This window comes from Anolis sagrei, chromosome 1 (assembly GCF_037176765.1).
Source record: "Anolis sagrei isolate rAnoSag1 chromosome 1, rAnoSag1.mat, whole genome shotgun sequence".
Taxonomy (NCBI): Eukaryota; Metazoa; Chordata; class Lepidosauria; order Squamata; family Dactyloidae; genus Anolis; species Anolis sagrei.
The window spans coordinates 304,867,825-304,892,674 of record NC_090021.1 but is presented as its reverse complement, the minus strand read 5'-3'; the positions used below and the strand labels follow the sequence as shown (position 1 = coordinate 304,892,674).

The following is a 24,850-nucleotide window of genomic DNA, read 5'->3' as shown; positions in this document are numbered from 1 at the left end:
TGGGAGTTGGCGTCCAAAACACCTGGAAGGCCCAAGTTTGCCCATTCCTCTTCTAAGTGGACTGTGCAGGGCAGAAAGGGTCAGCCTGGATGGCCCTTGGGTTTCCTTTGGGTTCTGTGATCAGCACTATCCGCAAAGGCCAGCGCTAGCTCTCCCCTTGCAGGCGCGGGAGGGGGCCATCCCACGGGGGACGTGGGGGTGGGAGGGGCTGGAGGGCGGGGAGAGGGATGGGAAGGGAGGGAAGGAGGAGCAGCCCAGCCAGACCAGCATCAGCAGGAGGTGCCTCAGAGGCGTCCTGGAGGCGCGTCTCTCTCTCTCTGTCTCGCAGTCTCTCCCGACTTTCGTTGTTGTCTGGACACCCAGGATTTCTGTGCCCGCTCCGGTGTAAGAGCCGCATGTGAGGTCTCCGGAGAGGCCCCCGCGGTGTTGGAAACCTGGCCAAGGCATCGCCTCTCCCTCCTTCTCGCTCTCTCCTCGGCGGCGATGCCTCTGCCCGTGGGCGCCTTCTTCCTCGCCCTGCTGCAGGTGCTCAGCGCCCAGGTAAGGACTAGGAGAGCTTCTTGGGATCTAGTCCTGGATCCCCAAGTGGGGCTAGATCGAGGGCAGATCCGCGAAGGCAAAGGAGGCGCAAAGAAACTTCGGCTCCCCTCGGAGAGTTCCTTCTCCCTTTCGGGGACCCTTTTTCCCCCACGCGTGGCTCCAAGTCCACTTAGGCTTGGAAGTGAATCTACAAAAGGGCTCCGAGGGTGAGAAACCGGTCGCGAACTCCACACTCCGCTTTTCCGTGTTAAAATTAGCAATCCCGTGGCTGTGGGTCTTCGTTAGGGCATGGCGTGGGAGGACTGCCATCATCGCGCGTGTTCTAAGGCATAGAAGGGGATCTATGACCCCGATAAAGATATATAATATGGACAAGGTATTGTCGAAGGCTTTCATGGCCGGAATCACTGGGTTGTTGTGTGTTTTTCGGGCTTTATGGCCATGTTCCAGAAGCATTCTCTCCTGACGTTTCGCCTGCATCTATGGCAGACATCCTCAGAGGTTGGGGGTCTGTTGGAAACTAGGAAAATTGGGTTTATATATCTGTGGAATGTCCAGGGTGGGAGAGAAAACACTTGTCTGTTGGAGGTAGGTGTGAATGTTTCCATTGGCCACCTTGATTAGCATTCAATGGCCAAGCAGTTTCAAGGTCTGACTGCTTCCTGCTTGGGGGAATCCTTTGTTGGGAGGTCATTGGCTGGCCATGATTGTTTCTTGTCTGGCATTCCCCTGTTTTAGAATGTTGTTCTTTATTTACAGTTATAATTGTATAGGTTTCTTTAATACTGGTTGTCAGATTTTGTTCATGGGGGAATCCTTTGTTGGGAGGTGATTAGCTATTCCTTATAGTTTCTTGTCTGGAGTTCCCCTGTTTTAGAGTGTTGTTCTTTATTTATTGTCCTGATTTTGGAGTTTTTAAATACTGGCTGTCAGATTTTGTTTATGGGGGAATTTTTTGTTGAGAGATGATTAGCTATTCCTTATAGTTTCTTGTCTAGAGTTCCCCTGTTTGTTTTTTTTTTTTTTAAAGAATCAAGGAACATGATAGGCACTGCAGACTACTTCAACTAGAGAAGTTGGCCATAGCAGAGCACTTGATGAACCAACCTGAATACAACATATTATTCGAGAACACAGAAATGCTGGACCACACCAACAATCACCATGTCAGACTACACAGAGAAGCTATTGAAATCCACAAGCATGTGGAGAATTTCAACAGAAAGGAAGAAACCATGAAAATGAACAAAATCTGGCTACAAGTATTAAAAAAGACTCCAAAATTCTGGCCACTGCAATCGAAGGAAATGTTGACAAGCTGGAATGTGTCCGGAGGAGGGCGACTAAAATGATCAAGGCCCTTGAGGAGCAGCTTAAAGAGCTGGGCATGTTTAGCCTGAAAATGAAAAGGTTGAGAAGAGACATGATGAGGGCCATGTATGAATATGTGAGGGGAAGTCATAGGGAGGAGGGAGCAGGCTAGTTTTCTGCTGCCCTGAGACTAGGATGCTGAACAATGGCTTCAAACTACAAGAAAGGAGATTCCACCTGTACATTAGGAAGAACTTCCTAACTGTGAGAGCTATTCAGCAGTGGAACTCTCTGCCCTGGAGTGTCGTGGAGGCTCCTTCTTTGGGGTTTTTTAAACATAGGCTGGATGGCCATCTGTTGGGGGTGCCTTGAATGCAATTTCCCTGTTTCTCAGCAGGGGGTTGGACTGGATGACCCGCAAGGTCTCTTCCAACTATGATTCTATGATTCTATGACTTTGCTTTTGCAAAAGCAAGGCTGAGATTGTGACTTAGTATCATAGTATTGGAAGAGACCACGTGGGGCCATCCAGTCCAACACACTGCCATTCAGGAAAAGTGCAATCAAAGCAACCCCAACAAATAGCTATCCAGCCTCTGTTGAATAGCCTCCAAGGAAGGAGCTTCCATCACACTCCGAGGCAGAGAGTTCCACTGTTGGACAGCTTGTACAGTCTGGTCAGGAAGTTCTTCCTAATATTCAAGTGGCATCTCCTTTTTTTTAAATACTGGTTGTTAGATTTTGTTCATGGAGGAACCCTTTGTTGGGAGGTGATTAGCTAGTCTGGAGTTCCCCTGTTTTAGAGTGTTGTTCTTTATTTACTATCCTGATTTTGGAGTTTTTAAATACTGGTTGCCAGATTTTGTTTATGGGGAATCTTTTGTTGAGAGATGATTAGCTGATTTGAGACCATTGCTCCTAGTCTTAGTCTCTAGGACAGCAGGAAATAAGCCTGCGCCCAGTTTCCACAATACACAATTAGAAAAAAAACACAGTAGCCAACCTATTAGAAATCCCTTCTGCCTTAAATCAGGTCAGTTGCCTGAATGAAAAAAAAAAAAGCTTTTGCGTCTTAGAATAATAGAATCATAGAGTTGGAAGAGACCTCATGGGCCATCCAATCCAACCCCCTGTCAAGAAGCAGGAAAATTGCATTAAAAGCACCCCCGACAGATGGCCATCCAGCCTCTGCTTAAAAGCCTCCAAAGAAGGAGCCTCCACCATACTCCAGGGCAGAGAGTTTTTGGCAGAAAGAGGACAAGGGAGTAGTTCTAGACTAGAGCCTGGGAGGAAGCCACAGATACACGCAGATAGACTTTTAGACTCTGGAAAACCAGAACTGGAAGCAGTTGATCTGTTGGCTCCATTTCCTGTTATACTCTCCTTTGGACATTACAGCCACTGACTGCACTAGCTGGGAAACTCTGGATGTTATCTGCTAAAGTGCGAGCCAGTATATGTGTGGTGTAGTGGTTTGAATGCAGGGCTAGGACTCTGGGAGGGTCTGAATTCCTACTCAGCCATGCAGAGCCTTGAGCAAGTCTCATTCTCTCAACCTCAGGGATAGGCAAAACCATCTCTAAGAAATCCCTCTGGATAGTTTTCCCTTAGGGCTGCCATGTGTCAAAAACAATCTTTAATATAACTTCCTGAAACGCTAGGGGGAAACTAAGGAAATCCCTCCATTGAGATCAAGAGCAGCACATGAAGGGGTCTCTGAAGTAATTCAGTGCAGTGGAATGGAAGTAGAGAGTGCTGAGCTTGCCTATTCCCGTACCTCACAAGCAGCTTTGCTGTGGATGGCTGCCAAGCATGAGCACAGGAGGCTCCTCTTTTCTTGAATGGGGATTTCCTGGACAGAATCCACTGCTTCTCCAGTTGTGACAGTGCAAAGCTGTTTTCTGGTGGTCATGATATTGGAGATTGGGTCTGTCATTACAGCAGAACTTGGGAATTTATGAAGCCGTATTGGTTTGGGGGATTCTAGGAGATAATGTCCCAAAAGTAACCTTTTCAAGGTTGGAATACCCTGTCCAACCTGCATATAGACCCCTTCTCCAGTTCTCCCCCAGTCTTTATAATGACCTTTCCACTGTTGGTTTCCTCCATCAACAATGGGAATATAGCTGGTTATTCTGGAGATTCTCCTAGCTTGCTTGCTTAGGCGATCCCTCGTTGGACGAGTAAGATGGTCGTCCTAGCTAGGAACATGTGAAGTTGCCCATCAGCAACCTATCACAACTGTTTCCCACCTGACATTCTCCAGATCTGGGTTGCTTTGAGTTTACTGGGCTATATGACCATGTTCCAGGTTTATATATCTGTGGAATGTCCAAGGTGGGAGAAAGAACTCTTGTCTGCTTGAGGCAAATATGATTGTTGCAATTGGTCACCTTGATTAGCATTTAATGGCTTTGCAGCTTCAAAGCCTGGCTGCTCCCTGCCTGGGGGATCCTTTGTTGGGAGGTGTTAGAATCATAGAGTTGGAAGAGACCTTATGGGCCATCCAGTCCAACCCCCTGCCAAGAAGCAGGAATATTGCATTCAAAGCATCCCTGACAGAAGGCCATTAAGCCTCTGTTTAAAGGCTTCCAATGAAAGAGCCCCTACCACACTGCGGGGCAGAGAGTTCCACTGCTGAACAGCTCTCACTGTCAGGAAGTTCTTCCTAATGTGCAGATGGAATCTCCTTTCTTGTAGTTTGTAGTGTTAGCTGGCCCTGATTGTTTCATGTCAGGAATTCCCCAATTTTTTGAGCGTTGTTCTTTGTCTCCAGATCTTTTGAATTAAAACAAGTGTAGTTGTGGATGCTGGAAAATCTAATCCAGAACATTTGGGTGGTTCAAGTTAAGTAAGGCTATAGACTCTACAGCCCTGTGTGAATCAGCCCATTATCTTCTATCTTTGCTCTGCTGTCCCTCATAAATGGGTCTTTTTGCCTAAACTTATTTGTGGCATGATAGTGGTTGTGATTTAAAGGATCAGCATTGAAAAAAGAAGGGAATACCTTACGGGCTGCACAGGGAAAGGTCTATGAATCTAAAACAAAGAGTATTAATTTTTTCTGAGTCAATCATCATCATCATCATATTTATTTGTATCCTGCCCCTCTGCCAATAGGGACTCAGGGCAGCTTACAACAAAAATAAAATATACATAGTAATAATAGCAACCAAAACAGCACATAACAACAAATCATAATACAAAAACAGCCATAAAAATATTAAATTATGAGCCATTTAAACATACACTTGAGGTCCTAAAGCCGGGATTCATTTCTTAATCTCTTGTTAATTGCTGTCAAGTTGGTTTTGATTTATGGTGAGCGCAGAATTTCTTTGAATGAAGTAGAGAGTTTTGGAGAATCGGGATATTCGTAGTGATACCAAGATGCTTGTTTACAAAGCTATTGTCCTCCCAACTCTCTTGTATGCCTGCGAAACATGGACCATGTACAAATGTCACTCTCAACTTCAAGTGTTACCTCTAGAAAATCCTACAAATGTCTTGGGAAGACACAGACAAATGTCAGCATTCTGGAAGAAGCAAAGACTACCAGCATCGAAGTGATGATTCTCCGCCATCAACTTTGCCAGACTGGTCACGTTGTCTGAGTGCCTGATCACTGTCTCCCAAAGCAGTTACTTTACTCTCAACTTACGAGTGGTAAATGGAATGTCAGTGGATAGCAAAAGAGATTTAAGGATGGGCTTAAAACTAACTCTCTCTCTCTCTCTCTCTCATATATATATATATATATATATATATAGAGAGAGAGAGAGAGAGAGAGAGAGAGAGAGAGAGGTAAAGGTAGTCCCCTGACATTAAGTCTAGTTATGTCTGACTCTGGGTTGTGGTGCTCATCTCCATTTCTAAGCCGAAGAGCCAGTGTTGTCCGTAGACACCTCCAAGGTCATGTGGCCAGCATGGCTGCATGGAGCGCTGTTACCTTCCCGCTGGAGCAGTACCTATTGATCTACTCACATTTGCATGTTTTCGAAACGCTAGGTTGGCAGAAGCTAGGGCTGACAGCGGAAGCTCACGCCGCTCCCCGGAATCGAACCTGCGATCTTTCGATCAACAAGCTCAGCAGCTCAGTGCTTTAACCCACTGCACCACCAGGGGCTCCCATATATATATATATATATATATATATATATATATGGAATAAACACTGGGAACTGGGAAGCCCTGGCCCTCAAGGATTCTAACTGGAGGTCAGCTGTTACCAACAGTGCTGTGGAATTTGAAGAGACACAAATGGAGGGCGAAAGAGAGAAATGTGCCAAGAGGAAGGCACATCAAGCAAACCGTTGTTGGGACTGGTTTTCATTTGTAAATCTATGTCTTCATTCTGAAAGACCTTGCAGATCCAGAATAGGTCTCTACAATTACTTACAGATCCACCGCCATATGGAAGACAATCATATTCGTCCATGTGGGATCACCTATGATTGGTCTGATGATAGTGATCCTTTGAATGAGAGGCAGATGCAGAGCTATGACCTCCGAGATCAAGTCTGTCTGTCTGAGGGTGGTCTTCTCCTCCTCCTCCTGCCTTCCACATTATCAAGGAATATTGTCATTTCTAATGAGCCATTCTCTCTCAAAGGACAATAGGCTCATATTGACAGTCCAGGGTATCAGCAGAACTCTCTTCCAGCACCATATTTCAAATGAGCTGCTTCTCTTCTTAGCTTTCTTTACTATTCAGATTTCACAGCCATTCATACAAATTAAAAATGCTACATGTTTCTTAATACTTGTCTGTATATTTATGTGGTACTGCTGCCGTAACCCACTCCAAAAGTTCATGCAACATCTTTGAATTAATATCTCATATTTCATTGGGTAGCACAGTGGGTTAAACCACCGAGCTGCTAAACTTGTTGATTGAAAGGTCGCAGGTTCGAATCCGGGGAGTGGTGTGAGCTTCCACTGTCAGCCCCAGATGCTGTCAACCTAGCAGTTCAAAAACATGCAAATGTGAGTAGATCAATAGGAATCGCTCTGGTGGGAAGGTAACGGTGCTCCATCCAGTCATGCTGGCCACATGACCTTGGAGGTGTCTATGGACAACGCCAGCTCTTTGACTTAGAAATGGAGATGAGCACCAACCCCCAGAGTTGGACACGACTGGACTTAATATCAGAGGAGAAACTTTACCTACATTCATTAATTTATAAATAAATTTTGCAAAAAATTATTTATTTATTTATTTCAGATATTTATACCCCACCCTTCTTAACCCCCGGGGAGGATGGGAGTTAGGGAGGCTTCCAGCTGGCAACAATTCGATGCCTCCAATGTGCACATAGTAAAATACATAATTACATACATTTTAAACATTAAATCACATTAATTAACTAAAATCTGTTTCTGTTTCAATAACAGCCTGGTGGCCTTATCTGAGCTGAATTCTGTAGTTAGAGACTCCATCAAGCATGTCCATAGTCCATTTCTATAGCGACTGTCTGTCATCATTGTCACTGTCATTGTCAGCAAGATTACCCAAAGGCCTGATCCCACATCCACGTTTTTAACTTCTTTCTAAAGGAAAGGAGGGACGTCAATAATGAATTCCACAGGCGGAGGGCCACCACCAAGAAGGCCCTGTCCCTCGTCCCCACCAAGTGCATTTGCGACAGAGGCGGAGCTGAGAGTAGGGCCTCCCCAGAAGATCTTTATAAGTCATTTTAGACAGGTATGTTTTTAAGCATTTCAAAGTATAATGCTTTCAAAGAGTTGATGTTCAACACAGTCATCTAGTTGAGTTTACCTGAATGTAGAAATATTGGGCAGCAAACTCAAACTGAATGCTGCTGCAGATGAAAAAAAATCACTGTCCTGCAGAGTACAAAGATGTGCAGAGCCTTGGAAAAAATTGTGTTACAGTTTACAGAATTACTCACCCAAAACGTTGAGAGTAGCAATGCAAAAAAGGTTAATTTTCCAAGTTTTGATCATGCAAATAAAGCATTGTAATATGCTGGCAAATGGAGTCATATTTAGGAACTCCTGTCTGTGTGCATTTATCTGCCACATTGGCTGCACATCTCTTTGTCCATATGCATGCACCCATCAGATAATTGTGCATCCTTCCAGTGGGGCAGAACATATTTTTGTTTATCCAGCCAACTGCTGTCAAATTGAGCATGCTTACAAATTTTAATTCCAAGATACAGCCAGTTTTAAAAAATATATAAATTAGTCAAAATGAATGTAAATGCAATTCATGTCCTGCTTGAATAAGACGTGGGACTGCTCAGGATACAATACAATTCAGAATTTGAAGCTGGTGCAAAAGTGTTTTCCTTCATATTTTTAAATTTTATTTTACTAAACTTTTGTCTGATTTTAGTATCATCAAAATAAAATAATAGCTTTTTAAAAATGTTACTGATTTATTGCTGGTTATGATTGGCATCAGCAAGAACATCAGGAACACCAGCATTCAGATGTGGCGGTTCTCTTTCCTCATTGCCTGCTGGACTCCACAAGACTTTAGGTTGCTCAATGGAAGCTGTGCACTAGACTGACATCTAGTGTCCTTAACTCAATGTTCCACGGGGATTGGAAGGAAACAAGACCAGTGGAAAAAGATTAACCACAGCAGAGGTTCTGAAGAAGTGATTCATTTCAGAAATCATTGAATCATGGAATTGGAAGGGATCCAGAGGTCATCAGGTCCAACACCCTCTTCATACAGGATCTCCAGCTGAAGCATCTCCATCTGGTATCTGCCCCCGGTGCTGCAATGGGTTAAACCCTTGTGCCAGCAGGACTGCTGACCGAAGGGTCGGTGGTTCAAACCCAGGGAGCAGGGTGAGCTCCTGTCTGTCAGCTCCAGCTTCCCATGCAGGGACATGAGAGAAGCCTCTCACAAGATGGTAAAACATCTGGGGGTCCCCAGCAATGCCCTTGCAGATGGCCAGTTCTCTCATACCAGAAGTGACTTTCAGTTCCTCGATTCACTCCTGACACGAAAAAAATCTGCCCAATCTTTTTTTGAAGATGCACCCAGAAGAAGACCCCATCACTTTTCCCATTACTGAACCCCTCTCACTCTGAAGACATTAATTCCCCTGTTGAATTGAAATCTGCCTTCCTGTTACCTAAAACCATCAGACCTAGTTCTACCCTATGAGGCAGCATATAATAAATCGGCACTTTCATCTTTGTGACTGCTCTTTAGGTATTTAAAGAGTGCAGTCATATTAATAAAATATACTGGATCAAAAGTTTGTTTGATATTGATTTGTTCTAATTGGGAACTTTATACTCTCATCTAGAAATGGACAACCACTAGGCCAGGGGTCCTCAACACTTTTTATGCAGAGGGCCGGTTCACGGTCCTCCAGCCTGTTGGGGGACCAGACAATAGTTTGAAAAAAACATGAACCAATTCATATGCACACTTCAGATATCTTATTTGTAGTGCAAAAAAAAAAAAAAAAAAAAAAAGAACAATACAATATTTAAAATGAAGAACAATTTTAACCAATGTAAAGTTACCAGTATTTGAGTAGGAAGTGTGGGCCTGCTTTTGGCTGATGGGATAATCAAGTTAATTAGGATTGTTGTTGTTGTGTGTCTTCAACTTGTTTCAGACTTAAGCCAACTCTAAGCCTAAAGTTTAGGGTGGGAAGCAGGTAAATGATCTTGGAGAACAGCGTGCAGTCTCTGAGCCTTCTTGAGGAAGGAGACTGTACCCCCCTCTTATTAAAACATCTCTTTTCTCTCTCTCTCTCTCTCTCTGCAGAAGCAAGACAAGATTCCTCAGAACAGCACCACTGAGGCAGCAGGTGAGTGTGATGCTCATTCCTCTCTTAGAATATAAGTGTGGACTAAGAAGTGGATTATCTTGATTGGATAGCAGATCTCAGTATCCTTCCTTTCCAGTTTTGCCCCAATAATATCCTTAAAGCCAAGTTTGAAAGAACTCAAAAAGCTTTACTTCAGCATAGTTTAAAGTAGCAAAATCACCTTCACAAAAGGCAAGTTCACTAAGCAAGGGAAAAGTCTCTTGGCTGAGCAAAGTAAAGTCTTTGGTAGTGTCTTCTCCAGGCAACAAACACAAAGACAGGGCTTCTGGCTGGTACAGATACAGAATCAAGGCTAGATGGATTGGTTGCTGCCAGCAATGGCTGTTTCCTCTGTTCCTGATTTATAGCCCTCAGCCCATAGCACATGTATCTCTAAGGAGTGGTCTGATTGCCTTGCTTGTTCCTCCCTTCAGCTTTCCTGAAACGTAGTAACAACCAGCGTGCCACTCTCATCTTCTTTTTCCTCTCGAGCAGGCCTGACTAACTGCCCAGAATCCCTAGCCCCATCCTCTTTGGGCTTCTCCTTTTCCAACTCCTCCTCAGGGGCAGAAGAGAAAGACATTGTTGGCTGGGGCAGGTGGGAGTTTCAATCCAGCACTGGATGGGAATAACATGATTCCCAAACTTTTTCAAAAAAGACAGATGTGAAGGAAAGTGACTTAGTGTTCTTCATATTTTCTTCCCCTTTGTTTTGTTGGACATCACAGAGTTGCTAGTTGGTCCAAACACAGAGATGTTTTCATTCACTGTTGAAATTTTAGTGGGCCAAACTAGACATGGTGCCTCTTTGCATTTAAACTAGGCAGGCATATCACAATTTCAGCAGGACAACAGTGTCTTTACCTCCAATTAGCACTCTTTTTTTACAAACATAAATAATCTGTTAGTGACCTCCTTTTGTAAAAGAAACACCTTCCAAAGGTCTCTCACTGATAGAGCAGTGGGAAAGGATCAATGTCATGTGACAAATCCAAGGGAAAGATGCAGTTGTTCTGTTGTAATTGCAATTTGCCTGTCAAGTGTGATAAAAGGTAAAGGTTTCCCCTGACATTAAGTCTAGTCGTATCCAACTCTGAGTGGTGGTGCTCATCTTCATTTCTAAGCAGAAGAGCCGGCATTGTCCATGAACACCTCCGAGGTCATGTGGCCGGCATGACTGCATGGAGCACCATTACCTTCCTGCTGGAGCAGTACCTATTGATTTACTCACATTTGCATGTTTTCAAACTGCTAGGTTGGAAGAAGCTGGGCCTAACAGTGGGAGCGCACCCTGCTCCCCAGATCTGAACCACCAACCTTTCGGTCAGCAGGTTCAGCAGCTCAGTGGTTTAATTTGCTGCACCACCAGGGGGCCCCATGTGTGATAAAACCCCTTAAAAAGTGTGGGGTCCTCACATTAGAATTAATAAGGATTGCAGCAAATGGGAATGGACTTAACCCCCTTGGTGGTGGACTTATGTTTTTGTAAAATGTTCATTGTTTTGTGTTCTATTTACATTGTAAGCTGTTAATCTATGTAAATAAAAATTCATATATATTTTTAAAAGCCCTTTTTATTGCAATAGTCATCTGAAAAGGGTAATAAATCCCATTAGATCCAAATGGAAGTTTCTCTAATTTAACAGCACATCTAATTTATCTTTTCCACTCATCTGCAAAGATGCAGCTAGCTCAGTAATCCAGAACTGGCAAAGATATGAGGGTCTTACTTGCAAAAGTGACTTTTTTGGGCTGCACTTCCTGAAATCACCCAACCATTAGCAAGACTTGCCAGAGTGGAAACGAAAGGAGAGTTGTGTACCTTTCATGGTAGTGGAGAAAGGGGATTTTAGCAGGTGTTGCTAGTCACGCATCAGGTAACAAGCAGCAACTGCTGAAAATCTCTCTTCTACATAGCCATAAAAAAAAAAGATTAATCTCTACTTTTCAGTCTGGAAGCGCTATCTTTGGCTACTGTACTTGGGTAATTCAGGGAGTTTAAAAAAGTAACTTTTCCAAGCTCTGTCTATACTGCCTGTGCCTGCAACTGCTAAGCTAGCTTGCTGCCCGGAAGTATAGTGGAAAGGGATGTGTATTCACAGTTGGGTGGCCATCTGTCGGGGGTGCTTTGAATGCAATTTTCCTGCTTCTTGCCAGGGGGTTGGACTGGATGGCCCACAAGGTCTCTTCCAACTCTAGGATTCTATGGTTCTATGGTCAGCTTCCAAGTGCAAAACAGAGAGATGAAGTGCAATCTCCCTCAAGCATCAAAATGTCTTGGACCAGAATTGAGAACCACTGCCAGTTAAAATATGCACTGTTGCAAAACACACACACACACACACACAAAACATTATCTGAAAAAACAAGGCATCATCCATACCCCCACTTTCTATGTTCTAATCCTTTTTCTGCTTTGCTTTTGTATCTATCTAGTGGTATCCTTCCATGATGTGTGGAATCGCAGCTTATGCCAGCCTTTGGAAAAGCTGGTCAATGTTGTGTCGGAGTACCCCAGTGAAGTTGAGCATGTGTTCAGCCCTCCCTGTGTTCCTTTGCACCGCTGCAGTGGATGCTGCCAAGATGAGAGGCTCCAGTGCGTCCCAGTGGAGACAGCCAATGTCACCATGCAGGTGGGAGGTTGTACTCCATGGTCCTGATTGTCATGAAATCCTTGGCCAACGACCTTTGGCTCAGTTGTTTCTTTGTGAAATAGTTGTCTCACTTCTCTATCTTAAAGGTAGTCAAATTATATTTCTCCAGGTGTCCTTTTTATGATCCCTGCCCTCCAGGACCCCTTAATCTATGAACAAGCATAGGACTCCTCTTCTAGAACAAGCTTGGGCAAGCTTGGGCTCTCCAGGTGTTTTGGACTTCAACTCCCACCATTCCTAACAGCCTCAGGCCCTTTCCTTTGCCCCCTCAGCCACTTAAGGACTCTTGGGTTATCCAAGAAGGGGTAGCTCATGATCCTCATAATGCCCACTGTTGGTTTAATATATGGCCTAGTTTGGATCTTGAACATTTGTCATGGGAGACAAAGAGATCTGAGCCATAAGGCACAAATGGCCAGAAAAGTTTATGAGTGAATACTACTGAAATAAATATGAAATGCTCTTATTTTGATAAGAGGATGAGAGGTTGTGTGTTGGAAGGAGGAAGGAAGACCTTGGGGAAGGGGCTGCCCTTTAGATTTTCTACCTTTCACACTAAAACACTTTAATCCAGGCACATGGCAGGAGCAGAAAAGTACAAGGAAAGAGATGATGCCATGTTCAGAGAGTTACTGAGGTTTTACTCTTTCAGCTTGTGAAGATTAATTCAGAGAAGCCCATGCCGTATGTAGAGCTGTCCTTTGTGGAGCACAGGAAATGTGTCTGCAGGTACGTGTCTTTGCTGTGTCCTTTGGCAAACCTGTTTACCAGGCTTAAATTGTGTGTAATGTATATGCTGTGAAGCAGATGTAGGATTTCATAGAATCATAGAATCATAGAGTTGGAAGAAAGTTCATGGGCTATCCAGTCCAATCCCTTGCCAAGAAGCAGGAATATTGCATTCAAAGCATCCCTGATAGATGGCCATTCAGCCTCTGTTTAAAAGCTTCCAAAGAAGGAGCCTCCACCACACTCTGAGGCAGAGAGTTCCACTGCTGAACGGCTCTCACAGGAAGTTCTTCCTCATGTTCAGATGGAATCTCCTTTCTTGTAGTTTGAAGCCATTGTTCCATGTCCTAGTCTCCAGGGAAGCAGAGAACAAGCTTGCTCCCTCCTCCCTATGACTTCCTCTCACATATTTAAACATTCCTCGCACGTATTTGATCCATGATTAAACTCACGATCCCCTCGTCTTGAATCCTCCTGCTTTTAGTCCAGAAAATATAGTCTTTTGGACAACAGTTCTAGGAATTGCTCACCAGATATGACCATTAGGCCTTGATGGCTGGGACATTCTTGGAGTTAAAAGTCAGAACACTACCTTTCCCAAGATCTGCTTTCAGATTTCTGAAAACCTGCCATTGCTAAGACAGTCTAATATAGTGGTTGCCAACCTTTTTTTTTGACCAGGGACTACTTGACCAGGGACTACTCTCCAACATTATTACCAAAAGGGTTATGAATCAGTTTTTGGTCAACTTTAGATTCAGATTAGTTATTTGGGATGCTGATTCAGAAAATTGTATTGGATAGACCACATCAGCTCTAGTTTCTGATACAGAACATATGCCATCCAGTAGTTACCACAGAAAACCATATTTAATAATCTAAAGCTGATGTGGCAGTAGTCAGCTTCTCCCCTCCCAACATCCACATTGCCTTGGCACTATAAGAGGGTTTTGCGAGACCAGTCGTTCTTGTTGCTGCGTGGTTTCGAGGCAACAGTGTAATAATGGTGAGGCTGCTGAGCATATTTTTGTTCTTGTGGACCACTGGTGGTCCATAGATCACAGGTTGGTCTAATATAGAATCATAGAGTTGGAGCCATCCAATCCAACCCCTTGCCAAGAAGCAGGACATTTGCATTCAAAGCACCCCCAACAGTTAGCCATCCAGCCTCTGTTTAAAAGCCTCCAAAGAAAGAGGTAATGTAATAGGTAATATTTTCCATTGTTGTCATTGCTTTAAAACAAATGGAAATCTCAGTCTATGTTGGTATAAAAGGAAAAGTTAGTGGAAAGGGATCTAGTAATGCCTAAGAGACTAGGTAATATGTTTCAGCATAAGCAGCATTCTAGTCCATTTCATCAGATCTTCTGAAGAAATGAAACACGCCTGAAGAAGTGGACTTGAGTCAACAGAAGTTTGTCCTGAAATATATCAATAAATCTCAAAGGGGCTGCTAGATCTATTTTCTCTCATAGCCCCATCTTTCCTTTTTATTGCTTTCATAGGGAGGCTTGCTTGACTCGACATCTCCTGAATTGAAATGGAATGAAACCATTTTCATTGAGTTCCTTGACAGCTGAGACTTAGCATACACAAATTAGCAGAAGTGACATTAATTTAAACTTTTCTGTGGGTCAGAATGTTGACTTTGAAACTGATTAAGCAGGAAGCCATTCCCCCAGTGTTTACTTTTTGGTAGCCAATTGGTCAGGAACACAAAGCACCCTTCTCACTGTGTACACTATTTGTCAGAAATAATTAAGATTTATTAGCTCCATTAGAACTTGAGCTGGCCTGAGTAATTAGATCTCTTTACTCTGCCACTCCTTAAAGGTGAGCTGAATCTCCTCAACAGGCACTTAAAATAAATCCTGCTCTTTTGTGTTGGATCATCATCATCACCGCCGCCACCACCACTCAATAATTCTCATTACCATTTGTGTCTAAGTAGTCCAAAGCCTATGTCAGAAGAACATGATTTTTTTTTCATGTCAGGAGCGACTTGAGAAACTGCAAGTTGCTTCTGGTGTGAGAGAATTGGCTGACTGCAAGGACATTGCCCAGGGGTTGCCCGGATGTTTTGATATTTTACCATCCCTTCGGGGAGGCTTCTTTCATGTCCCCACATGGGGAGCTGGAGCTGACAGAGGGAGCTCATCCATGCTCTTCATGGATTTGAACTTCCAACCTGTCAGTCTTCAGTCCTGCCGGCACAAGGGTTTAACCCACTTAAACAGGATAAATGAAATAGGATAGGCAAATGATGCAAACATGCACAATCCCTCTTTTTTTTTTTTTACAATTGCATAAACTATTTTGGTTTTTTTTAGGCACAGGATGCATCATTTGCCTATCCTATTTAATTTAGGCTATTTAAATGGGTTAAACCCTTGTGCCAGCAGGACTGAAAACAGACAGGTCGGAGGTTCGAATCTGGAAAGAGCATGGATGAGCTCTCTCTGTCAGCTCCAGCTCCCCATGCGGGGGCATGAAAGAAGCTTCCCACAAGGGATGGTAAAATATCAAAACTTCCAGGCATCCCCGGGCAACATCCTTGCAGTCAGCCAATTCTCTCCCACCAGAAGTCCAAAACACCTGGAGGGGCAAAGTTTTCCCATGCCCGGTATAGAGGGAACCTGCCTTCTAACTCAGTTGTTCATCCCTGATACTTTTGGGGGAGACATTCCCTATAGAGAAATATATAAACAGCCTCACATTGATATTCTGATTCCTTTGTGCAATACACACATGCAGGTGCACACATTCCCTTCATTTCTAACTAGTGATCTTGCTCTCACAAGCTGAGACAGTATCAGAACTGTTTTTCCATGGTAATTATGCTTTTCACATAAATTAAGAATAAATCAGGCCTTTGGAAAGAGCAGATCTCTGTCTGGTAGAAGTAGAAATATAAGGATGGTGAGATCACTCCTAGCCCTTTTTGTCCCTACTTACCCTGCTGGTATGCACAACACGCTTTGTAACTTAGTGTGTATCTTTGTTTCTGCAAAAGAAAAGAGGCCTCTTTTTTCAAAATATCAACCTGCCTGGTGCCTGCTTCCTAATTCCCATCAGAAGTCACTTTTCACTTCCTGCATTGATCTTTTCTGGCTACCATTTCCCCCCAATATCCCTTAAATTCCATCCCAAGAGATTTTCCTATTTGGGGCAGCTGTGTTCTGAGACTGTAAATGATATTTTACTTGAATTACAGGGGTTGTGTAGAGGTAATTAGTCTAATGCAGAACTTGAGAAGATTCATTTTTGGATTATAACTTTTAGAATCCCTGGGAATTATAACATTTTCAAGCTTTGGTCATTCATGTGTCCTTTATTCAAGGACAGAAAGTGGAAGAAGGATGAGGAAGCCTTGGTATCTAAGGGCATCTAATGTAAGGAAGGAAAAAAGCTCCAAATTCCTTCTGAAGATGGGATTTGTACCCATGAGGTAGCGGTATCTGGTGTCTCCCATGTGAGTGTGACCATGAATCTACTCCAGGTTTTAATCTAGGCCAGTGTTTCTCAACCTGGGGGTTGGGGACCCCAGGAGGATCACGAGGGGATGTCAGAGGGGTCACGAAGGACTATCAGAAAACACAGTTGGTCATGGGGATTCTGTGTGGGAAGTTTGTCCCAATTCTATCATTGGTGGGGTTCAGAATGCTCTTTAATTATAGGTGAACTATAAATCCCAGCAAATACAGCTCCCAAATGTCAAGGTCCACTTTTCCCAAACTCCACCAGTGTTCACATTTGGGCATATTGAGTAATTGTGCCAAGTTTGGTCCAGATCCATCATTGTTTGAGTCCACAGTACTCTCTGGATGTAAGTGAACTACAACTCCAAAACTCAAGGTCAGTGCCCACCAAACTCTTCCAGTACTTTCTATTGGTCATGGGAGTTCCGTGTGCCAAGTTTGGTTCAATTCCATTGTTGGTGGAGTTCAGAATACTCTTTGATTGTAAATTAACTATAAATCCCAACACCTAAAACTCCCAAATGACAAAATTAACCTACCCCACCAGTATTCATATTTGAGGATATTGGGTATTAGTGCCAAATTTGGTACAGTGAATAAAAATACATCCTGCATATCTGATATTTATATTGTGATTCATAACAGTAGCAAAATGACAATTATGAAGTAGCAATGAAAATAATGTAATGGTTGGGGGTCACCACAACATGAGGAACTGTATTAAGGGGTTGTAGCATCAGGAAGGTTGACAAACACTGATCTAGGCTTTCAAAGATTTTCCTGGGGTGCTTCAGCATATTTCTAAACAACCCCAGCACTTTGGACAGCTCTTTGAAGCAAGCCAAAATCCACTGACATGAGAGCCATCAGCAACCACTATTAGAGGATGAATGGGTTTCAGTACTTTGCATGCTCAGCATTATTACGTTGGGCTGTGGGCATTTGTCAGGGATTCAAGAGGCTCTCTCCAGCCTTCCTACTGTGCCATTGCCACCTTTCTATGTCTTGTCAGAATCTCAAAAGTTTTCTGGGTCCAGGGTTCAGTTCCAACATGAAATAGGGACCAATGTTTATGTCTAGAGAGGAGAACATTCAAGAGCTTCATATTCAAAGCTAGCATTTATTTGTCACGGGGACTTGTTGTGAGCCTACCTGCTCCTTCAGAGTGTGCATCCATGCCTCTCTTGCTTTGGAAATAGTGCGTTGGAATCACATAGCCATAGGGCAAGCGGCTCACAGAGACCCCAAAAATAAGCCCTATTTTTGCTGTCTCCATAGTCACAAATCTCTATCTTTACATGTTACAGGCACCATGTTCTAAATGTGACTGTGTATCTCTTCTTGTGCCTAGGCCACGGCAAGATGCTCTGAAATCAGGGAGGTAAGTGGCATTACCAAGGATTTTGGATGTTGGGACTCTCTGCGGTGTCTCATCTCCCACCCATTCTTCTTTCCCCCTTCTCTTTCCTCCAAAAGGAGGAGGAGACCCAAGGGACGCAGCAAGAGGAAGCGAGCAAAGCAGAAAATCAAAAATTGATCTCTGTGTGAGTATCAACATCAGGGAAAATGGGGAGGAACAAATACTGTTGTGTCATGGGTAGAGTTTTTCTCCCATAGGGCCTGCTTTGGCTCCAGCTTGTCTATGTGAAGCTAACAAAGAGAACAATCCTATTACTTTTCTGGAAACCTGATACCACTTTGTGCATATTAATAGTATCTATATGGCTCCCGTTTCATGCATATCACCATCTCCATAGCTTTGACTTATGCTTTTATATTTGTGATGGTGCCATCATGGACCCAGACTGGAAAAGCATGGCTCAGGTTGCTGCTGCAACCATCAAAATCCTATTTTTGGTTCTCTTTTCATTCCCAGCCAGTAAGATAATCCACACTGTTACACACCTAATGGAGGATAATGCCAAATTGGCTTTAAATGCATGAGTGTAAATCCTACTTTATGTAACACATTTTAGGTATAAGAAATAACAAAAGGGGAATTGTTCGAACCCAGGTAAAGCTAAGGTGGACAAAGTTGGGTAGTGAGCCTCATATACCATATACTTTAAAAAAAATCAAATGTGTTTTTTCTGTCTTGCAAAAGTCATTTTTTTCTGTGTCAGGAGTGACTTGAGAAATTGCAAGTTGCTTCTGGCGTGAGAGAACATCTGCAAGGATGTTGCCCAGGTGGCACCCAGATGTTTTGATGTTTTACTATACTTGTGGGAGCTGGAGCTGACAGGGGGAGCTCATCTGCGCTCTCCCTGGATTCAGACCTCTGACCTGTCAGTCTTCAGTCCTGCTGGCACAAGGGTTTAACTCATTGTACCATCAGGGGCTCTTGCAAATGTCCGTAAAGGTGTGGGAGGTAGTTTCACCATGTTTTTGGCCTGTACTTAGATTAGAGAACTTCTGAAAAAGGAAGTGAACCAGAAGTGACTTTTGGATTATATCCTGGAGTAAGACAGGCCTAACATTTTCTGGAGGAGATAGAAACCAACTTTTACAACAAATTTCCCAGCCAAAACAAAATTTTTTTTGCAGAGATATATTGGGAGGGGGTCTCTAAGGCAATGGCTCACCTCTGAATTAAAAGTTAGCAGTATTATCTCTATGACCATCCTCATAAAAATAGAATAGTTCCTTCTGTTTGCAAGAGGGTGCAGAGAAGCATTTCTGCTGATGGCATAGGCCTAGCCCCACCTGCAAAATTTGCTCTGGAGGATTGGAAGACCATCTGAATCATGTCTAAGGGAAAAATTAGGAAAGAGCACACCTCATCTTTTCATCCACCTGTCAACCCAGATCAGAGCATGCTTTTGCAGCATAAATGTTATTGGATCCAAAGTCTCACTGAAACCAACAAGACACAAACCAGTTGCAGTGAAATCTGTGGGGTGCTGTGTGGTTTCTGGACTGCATGGCATCTTTTTCATTTTAACAGGATTTGTATAGTATCAAGCTCACCATTTTCAAGCAGTGAAAGTGACATTTCATGATGATAGGGATGCATTTCTGCCCCTTTGTAGCCACAGGGCCCCTCAAGAGTTTTTCCTGTTGCCTGACTACCTCGCTAGAGCAGAGGCAACTTGACAAATTATAGAGACTTTCCAATTAAAGGTTGCATCTCTCCTTAAGGAGCCTCCAGTGGCACAATGGGTTAAACCCTTGTGCCGGCAGGACTGCTGGACCGAAAGGTCGATGGTTTGAATCCAGGGAATGGGGGAGGGGGGTGTATCAGAAGCAACTTGAGAAACTGCAAGTCGCTTCTGGTGTGAGAGAATTGGTCATCTGCAAGGACATTGTTCAAGGGAAGCTCGGGTGTTTTGATGTTTTACTATCTTTGTGGGAGGCTTCTCTGATGTCCCTGCATGGGGAGCTGGAACTTACAGATCAAGCTCATCCATGCTCTCACTGGATTCGACCCTCCGACATGTCAGTCTTCAGTCTTGCTGGCACAAGGGTTTAACCCATTGCACCACTGGGGGCTCCTGGGAAGCAGGGGGAGCTCCTTTCTGTCAGCTCCAGCTTCACATGCGGGAACATGAGAGAAGCCACCCACAGGATGGTAAAACATCCAGGCATCCCTTGGGCAAGGTCCTTGCAGATGACGAATTCTCTCACACCAGAAGCAACTTGCAGTCTCTCAAGTTGCTCCTGACATGAAAAAAACCTCTCCTTAAAATGCATTTAAGCTTGGCCATAAAACCTTTCTATTTTATACAGCACTTAAAGCCTTGAGTTAAAAAAAATAAAAGAACAGTTGCTAATAGCTTGAATGATTTGTTTGGTTTTGTTGTCCAGAAAGTAAACTTTAACCTTTCAGAAGGGAAAAACAGTGAAACTGTTTGAACAGATTGGAGCCCTTATCTAAGGGGAAAGGGAGGATAATGGAAAGGATGTGAGACAAATGGAGCAGGTTTCCATTGTGTTTGACATTAGAAACATGCAGCACTTCTATTGCCTCTATAGCTAACATTTGCTTCTCCAGTTAGAGATCCTGCTCTTGAAAACATGGCATTCTTTTAGTACCCATTAGCTTCCTCTGACTTCTTTTAAATGACGCCCTTAAGTCAGAGCAAATAAATACTTCTCCACAAATGCTTTTTTTCTGGAGTGGTTAAGTGCACTAGACCAAGGCTTCTTAAACCTTTCCACTTGGGATTCCTTTCCACCTGAGACATTTCTATGTGACCCTGGGTATATTGGTATATAAAATAGGTATAAAAACCAAATGTTTACTGATAACAAGACAGCATTTGAAAGGTTTGACAAACAGGCTGATTTTTCTCCAGATTCCAGCATAATCACTGCACAACAGACTCATGTAAGTGTCTAAAACAGCCACAAGGTGACATTCAGAGAAATGTTTCAGGACCCCAACATTGATCTAAGGGGACCCCATTTGGAGTCGGGACCTACAGTTTAAGAGGCAATGTGTTAGAAAAAAATGGTGGTTACTGTTGTTTAAGTCAGCCAGCTTTTCAAGATCAACCAGGCTATAACCTCTGTCATCCATAAACCAGTATAACTTGGGCCTTTAGGAATGGTAGTGAATCATAGAATTGGAAGAAACCACATGGGGCATCTAGTCAAACCCCGTGCCATGCAAGAAAAGCACAATCAAAGTACCCCCGACAGATGGCCATCCAGCCTGTACTATGATAGTGGATGTAGTTCAAGTTGCCAAGAAGGAAACAAGTTGAGGAAGTGTGGTGTCGAAGGCTTTCATGGCTGGATTCACTGGGTTGCTGTGAGTTTTCTGGGCTGTAAGGCTATGTTCCAAAAGCATTCTCTCCTGATGTTTCGCCCACATCTATGGCAGGCATCCTCAGAGCTTGTGAGGTCTGTTGGTAACTAGGCAAGTGGAATTTATATAACTCTGGAAGGTCAAGGATAGGAGAAAGAACTCTTGTTTGCTTGAGGCAAGTGTGAATATTGCAACTGGCCACCTTGATTAGCAGTAAATGGCTTTGCAGGTTCAAAGCCTGGGTGCTTCCTGTCTGGGGGAATCCTTTGTTAAGAGGTGTTAGCTGGCTCTGATTGTTTCTCTCACATCAGAAGCAACTTGCAGTCTCTCAAGTCGCTTCTGACACGAAAAATAATTCCACAATAACATCTACAGAGTAAAGAGCAAGTTGCATACAGAGCAACAAATGCAGTTCAAGATGTGCAATGGATGCCTAACCCTTTTGAGATTGAGCTTATGGTGTGCTTTCTTTCCAGGTGTACCATTTGATGGAGATGGCTGCTTTGTCAGCAGATGGCTGGCAAATGCCACGACGGCTGCTTTTATTACTCAGTCCTCGTCAACACTTCTGTACCCATGAACCAATTGCATTTTTGACTGAATAATTTGAGGGGAGTCCCAGCAGCTCCCTTGCTTTCCAGTCTTGACCAAAAAAAAGAAGGGAGAGACAACATTGCAGTAGGAATATATCAGGCCATTATTAGGAACGTGCCTATTAAAATCCCATCACAGCATGTTGTTGCAGGGCCAGGCAAATGCAGCAGCTGGACAGGAAGCTGTGTGTTTGTCTAGATCTGTGCCCTACCTATACATAACCAGTATTTCACATGGATATCTGCAGAACATGGATTAAAATGGAAGTATGAGGAAAGAGAAGTTGTCCCTCCTGATAGGTACAATGTTTTCTAGTTTGAAGAACCTGGAATGAACCAGCTCAGTACTGAAACTGAACTGTCTGGATGCTTCAACATATCCTACTGGAGAATGAGGTATAAAAAAGACACAACACAGGAAGGGCTTGAGTCAAGGTTGTTGTCTTGTTATCCATCAAGCTGGTTGCACTGGGAACACTTTGTTGGTGAAGGACTTGGATTTCAGAAGAAAGGATACTTCTTCAGCGTCAATGCATCTAATACAATCCTTAATTTTGTTGAATTGATAGATGGGCTAAGGCAGTGGTTCTCAACCTTCCTAATGCCGCAACCCATCAATACAACTCCTCATATTGTGGTGACCCCCAACCATAAAATTATTTTCGTTGCTACTTCATAACTGTAATTTTGCTATTGTTATGAATCATAATGTAAATATGCAGGATGTATTTTCCTTCACTGGACCAAATTTGGCACAAATACCTGATACACCCACATTTGAATACTGGTGGGGTTAGAGGGGATTGGTTTTGTCATTTGGAAGTTGTAGTTGCTGGGATTTAAAGTTCACCTACACTCAAAGAGCATTCTGAACCCCACCAATGATAAAATTGGGCCAAACTTGGCACACAGAACTCCCATGACCAACAGAAAATACTGGAAGGGTTTGGTGGGCATTGACCTTGAGTTTTGGAATTGTAGTTCACCTAGATCTGGAGAGGACTCAAACAATGATGGATCTGGATCAAACTTGGCACGGATACTCAATATGCCCAAATGTGAACACTGGTGGAGATTGGGAGAAAATAGACCTTGACATTTGGGAGTTGTAGTTGCTGGGATTTATAGTTCGCCTACAATCAAAGAGCATTCTGAACCCCACCAATGAGAGAATTGGGCCAAACTTCCCACACAGAACCCCCATGACCAACAGGAAATACTGTGTTTTCTGATGGTCTTTGATGACCCCTCTGACTCTCCTTCCCAACTCCCTTAGGCGTCTCGACCACCAGGTTGAGAAACACTGAACTAAGGTTTCTTGTCAAGGAACATCTTGGAAATAGTGGAAGGAGTTTTCCTATTTTGAAGTTCCAAAGGAAGCCTTAGCATGAAGAGGCCTTGCCTTGCCCTGGAAATATGGCGATTGGAAGAGGGAGAACAGTACACGAGGAGTTCAAATTGTTTGACTGGAAGAGTCAGTTTTGGAAGCCATACAAGATGGTGCCTCCCAGTCCTGAATAAATAAACGTATCTTTGATAGTATACAGACTGATTTCCCCCAATTGAATTATGGCTTATTGTGGGCTACAAACATTTCTTAACCAGCATGGCCACTTCACCTCTCCCAAAACAGGAGGATTCTGGTCTCTTTAGTCCAGAAAGCAACTTTTTCCAGTTTGTGTTTCACATGACAACAGCTGATGTTGGCTCTGGATTAATTTGATAGGCTTTTAAATGGAGGCAGTTCTGGTCCAGCCCCATTCCCCATTTATTCTCTAACACAGGCATGGGCAAACGGGCCCTCCAGGTATTTTGGACTTCAACTCCCACAGTTCCTTACAGCCTCAGGCCCCTTCCTTTTCCCCCTCAGCCGCTTAACCTCTGAGGATGCCTGCCATAGATGTAGGCGAAACATCAGGAGAGTATGCTTCTGGAACTTACTTACTTAGGCAATCCCTCATTGTCAGAATAGGATTGTCTTCCAAGATTGGTGTACTGGCGGTGAGTCCGTAGGTGACTGTGGAGCCCTATTCTTGATCTGCATGTTCTTCCACAGTGAGGGCATTGGTTTCCAGGTGGAAGTCCTGATTGGGGTTGCCTTGATGCGCCTTCCTCTTGGCACATTTCTCTCTTTCGCCCTCCATTCATGCCTCTTCAAATTCTACAGCACTGCTGGTCACAGTTGACCTCCAGCTGGAGAGCTCAAGGGCCAGAGCTTCCCAGTTCTCAGTGTCTATGCCAGAGTTTTTAAGGTTGACTTCTGGAACATGGCCATACAGCCCAGAAAACTCACAGCAACTCAGCATCAGCACTGTTTTCTCCCTGTATTCATATCTATGACATGTTCTTAGTGAAAACAGACAACTGAGTAGTCGCTGGCATACTTACCACATTAGTAAATTTGCTCTGCAGTATCCAGTATAATAAGCACATATTGAATGACTAAACTTATCTTTGAATGGGTTTTGTGATTATATTACAACCACTGGATGGCAACTTGATATTTATTCTGGTCTTGTGGAAGAGTGTTTCATTCTGTGGGGTAAAGTGGGGCTGAGGTCCTGGCTTTTCCATTCAGTGCAATGCCGCAGCAACATTCCAAATAAATTCTAAATTAAATGTTGTATGTTTCCTATTTTGAAAACTGTCAGACATATTCTGGAAAAAAAAACTTTGAAGAACCAATAAGAGTGCATCTAATTGTAAAATTAATGCAGTTTGGCACCACTTCCACTGCCAGGGCTCAATGCTAGTGGATTTGTTATTTGGTGAGGCACCAGAATTCCCTGGCAGGAAAGATTAAAGAACGGATGAAACTACAAACCTCATGATTTCATAATATTGTGCAATGGCAGTTCCCCCAGTATTCCTCCTGAGGCTGAAATTTTTCACAGATTTAAAGTGGGTGGTATAATTTTAAGATGAATAATAAGCGGAAGCTGAAAGCTTTAAATCAAAAGGCATATTACAAAGGGAAAAACCAACAATT

At 43.4% G+C, this 24,850-nt stretch overlaps 1 protein-coding gene across 2 annotated transcripts; it reads left to right on the top strand.

The window, feature by feature from the left end:
* The first annotated feature begins 259 nt into the window (after positions 1-259).
* On the top strand, positions 260-24,480 carry PGF (placental growth factor). 2 transcript variants are annotated; one of them, XM_060758427.2, is made up of 7 exons: positions 260-540; positions 9,614-9,656; positions 12,093-12,289; positions 12,963-13,039; positions 17,870-17,899; positions 17,995-18,062; positions 21,745-24,480. In XM_060758427.2, the coding sequence occupies exons 1-6, from the start codon at positions 484-486 to the stop codon at positions 18,053-18,055; spliced, it is 465 nt and encodes a 154-aa protein (XP_060614410.2). In that variant the 5' UTR covers positions 260-483; the 3' UTR covers positions 18,056-18,062; positions 21,745-24,480. The 2 variants fall into 2 exon arrangements, with proteins under 2 accessions (XP_060614410.2, XP_060614420.2); XM_060758437.2 differs by lacking the exon at positions 17,995-18,062.
* The last annotated feature ends 370 nt before the right edge of the window (positions 24,481-24,850 follow it).

Bases quoted from the DNA above. Each gene is read 5' to 3' on its own strand.
- PGF (XM_060758427.2), top strand. From the start codon at position 484: ATGCCTCTGCCCGTGGGCGCCTTCTTCCTCGCCCTGCTGCAGGTGCTC. The intron at 9,657-12,092 runs GTGAGTGTGATG...GTATCTATCTAG, and splicing joins CAGCACCACTGAGGCAGCAG to TGGTATCCTTCCATGATGTG. The intron at 12,290-12,962 runs GTGGGAGGTTGT...TTACTCTTTCAG, and splicing joins CAGCCAATGTCACCATGCAG to CTTGTGAAGATTAATTCAGA.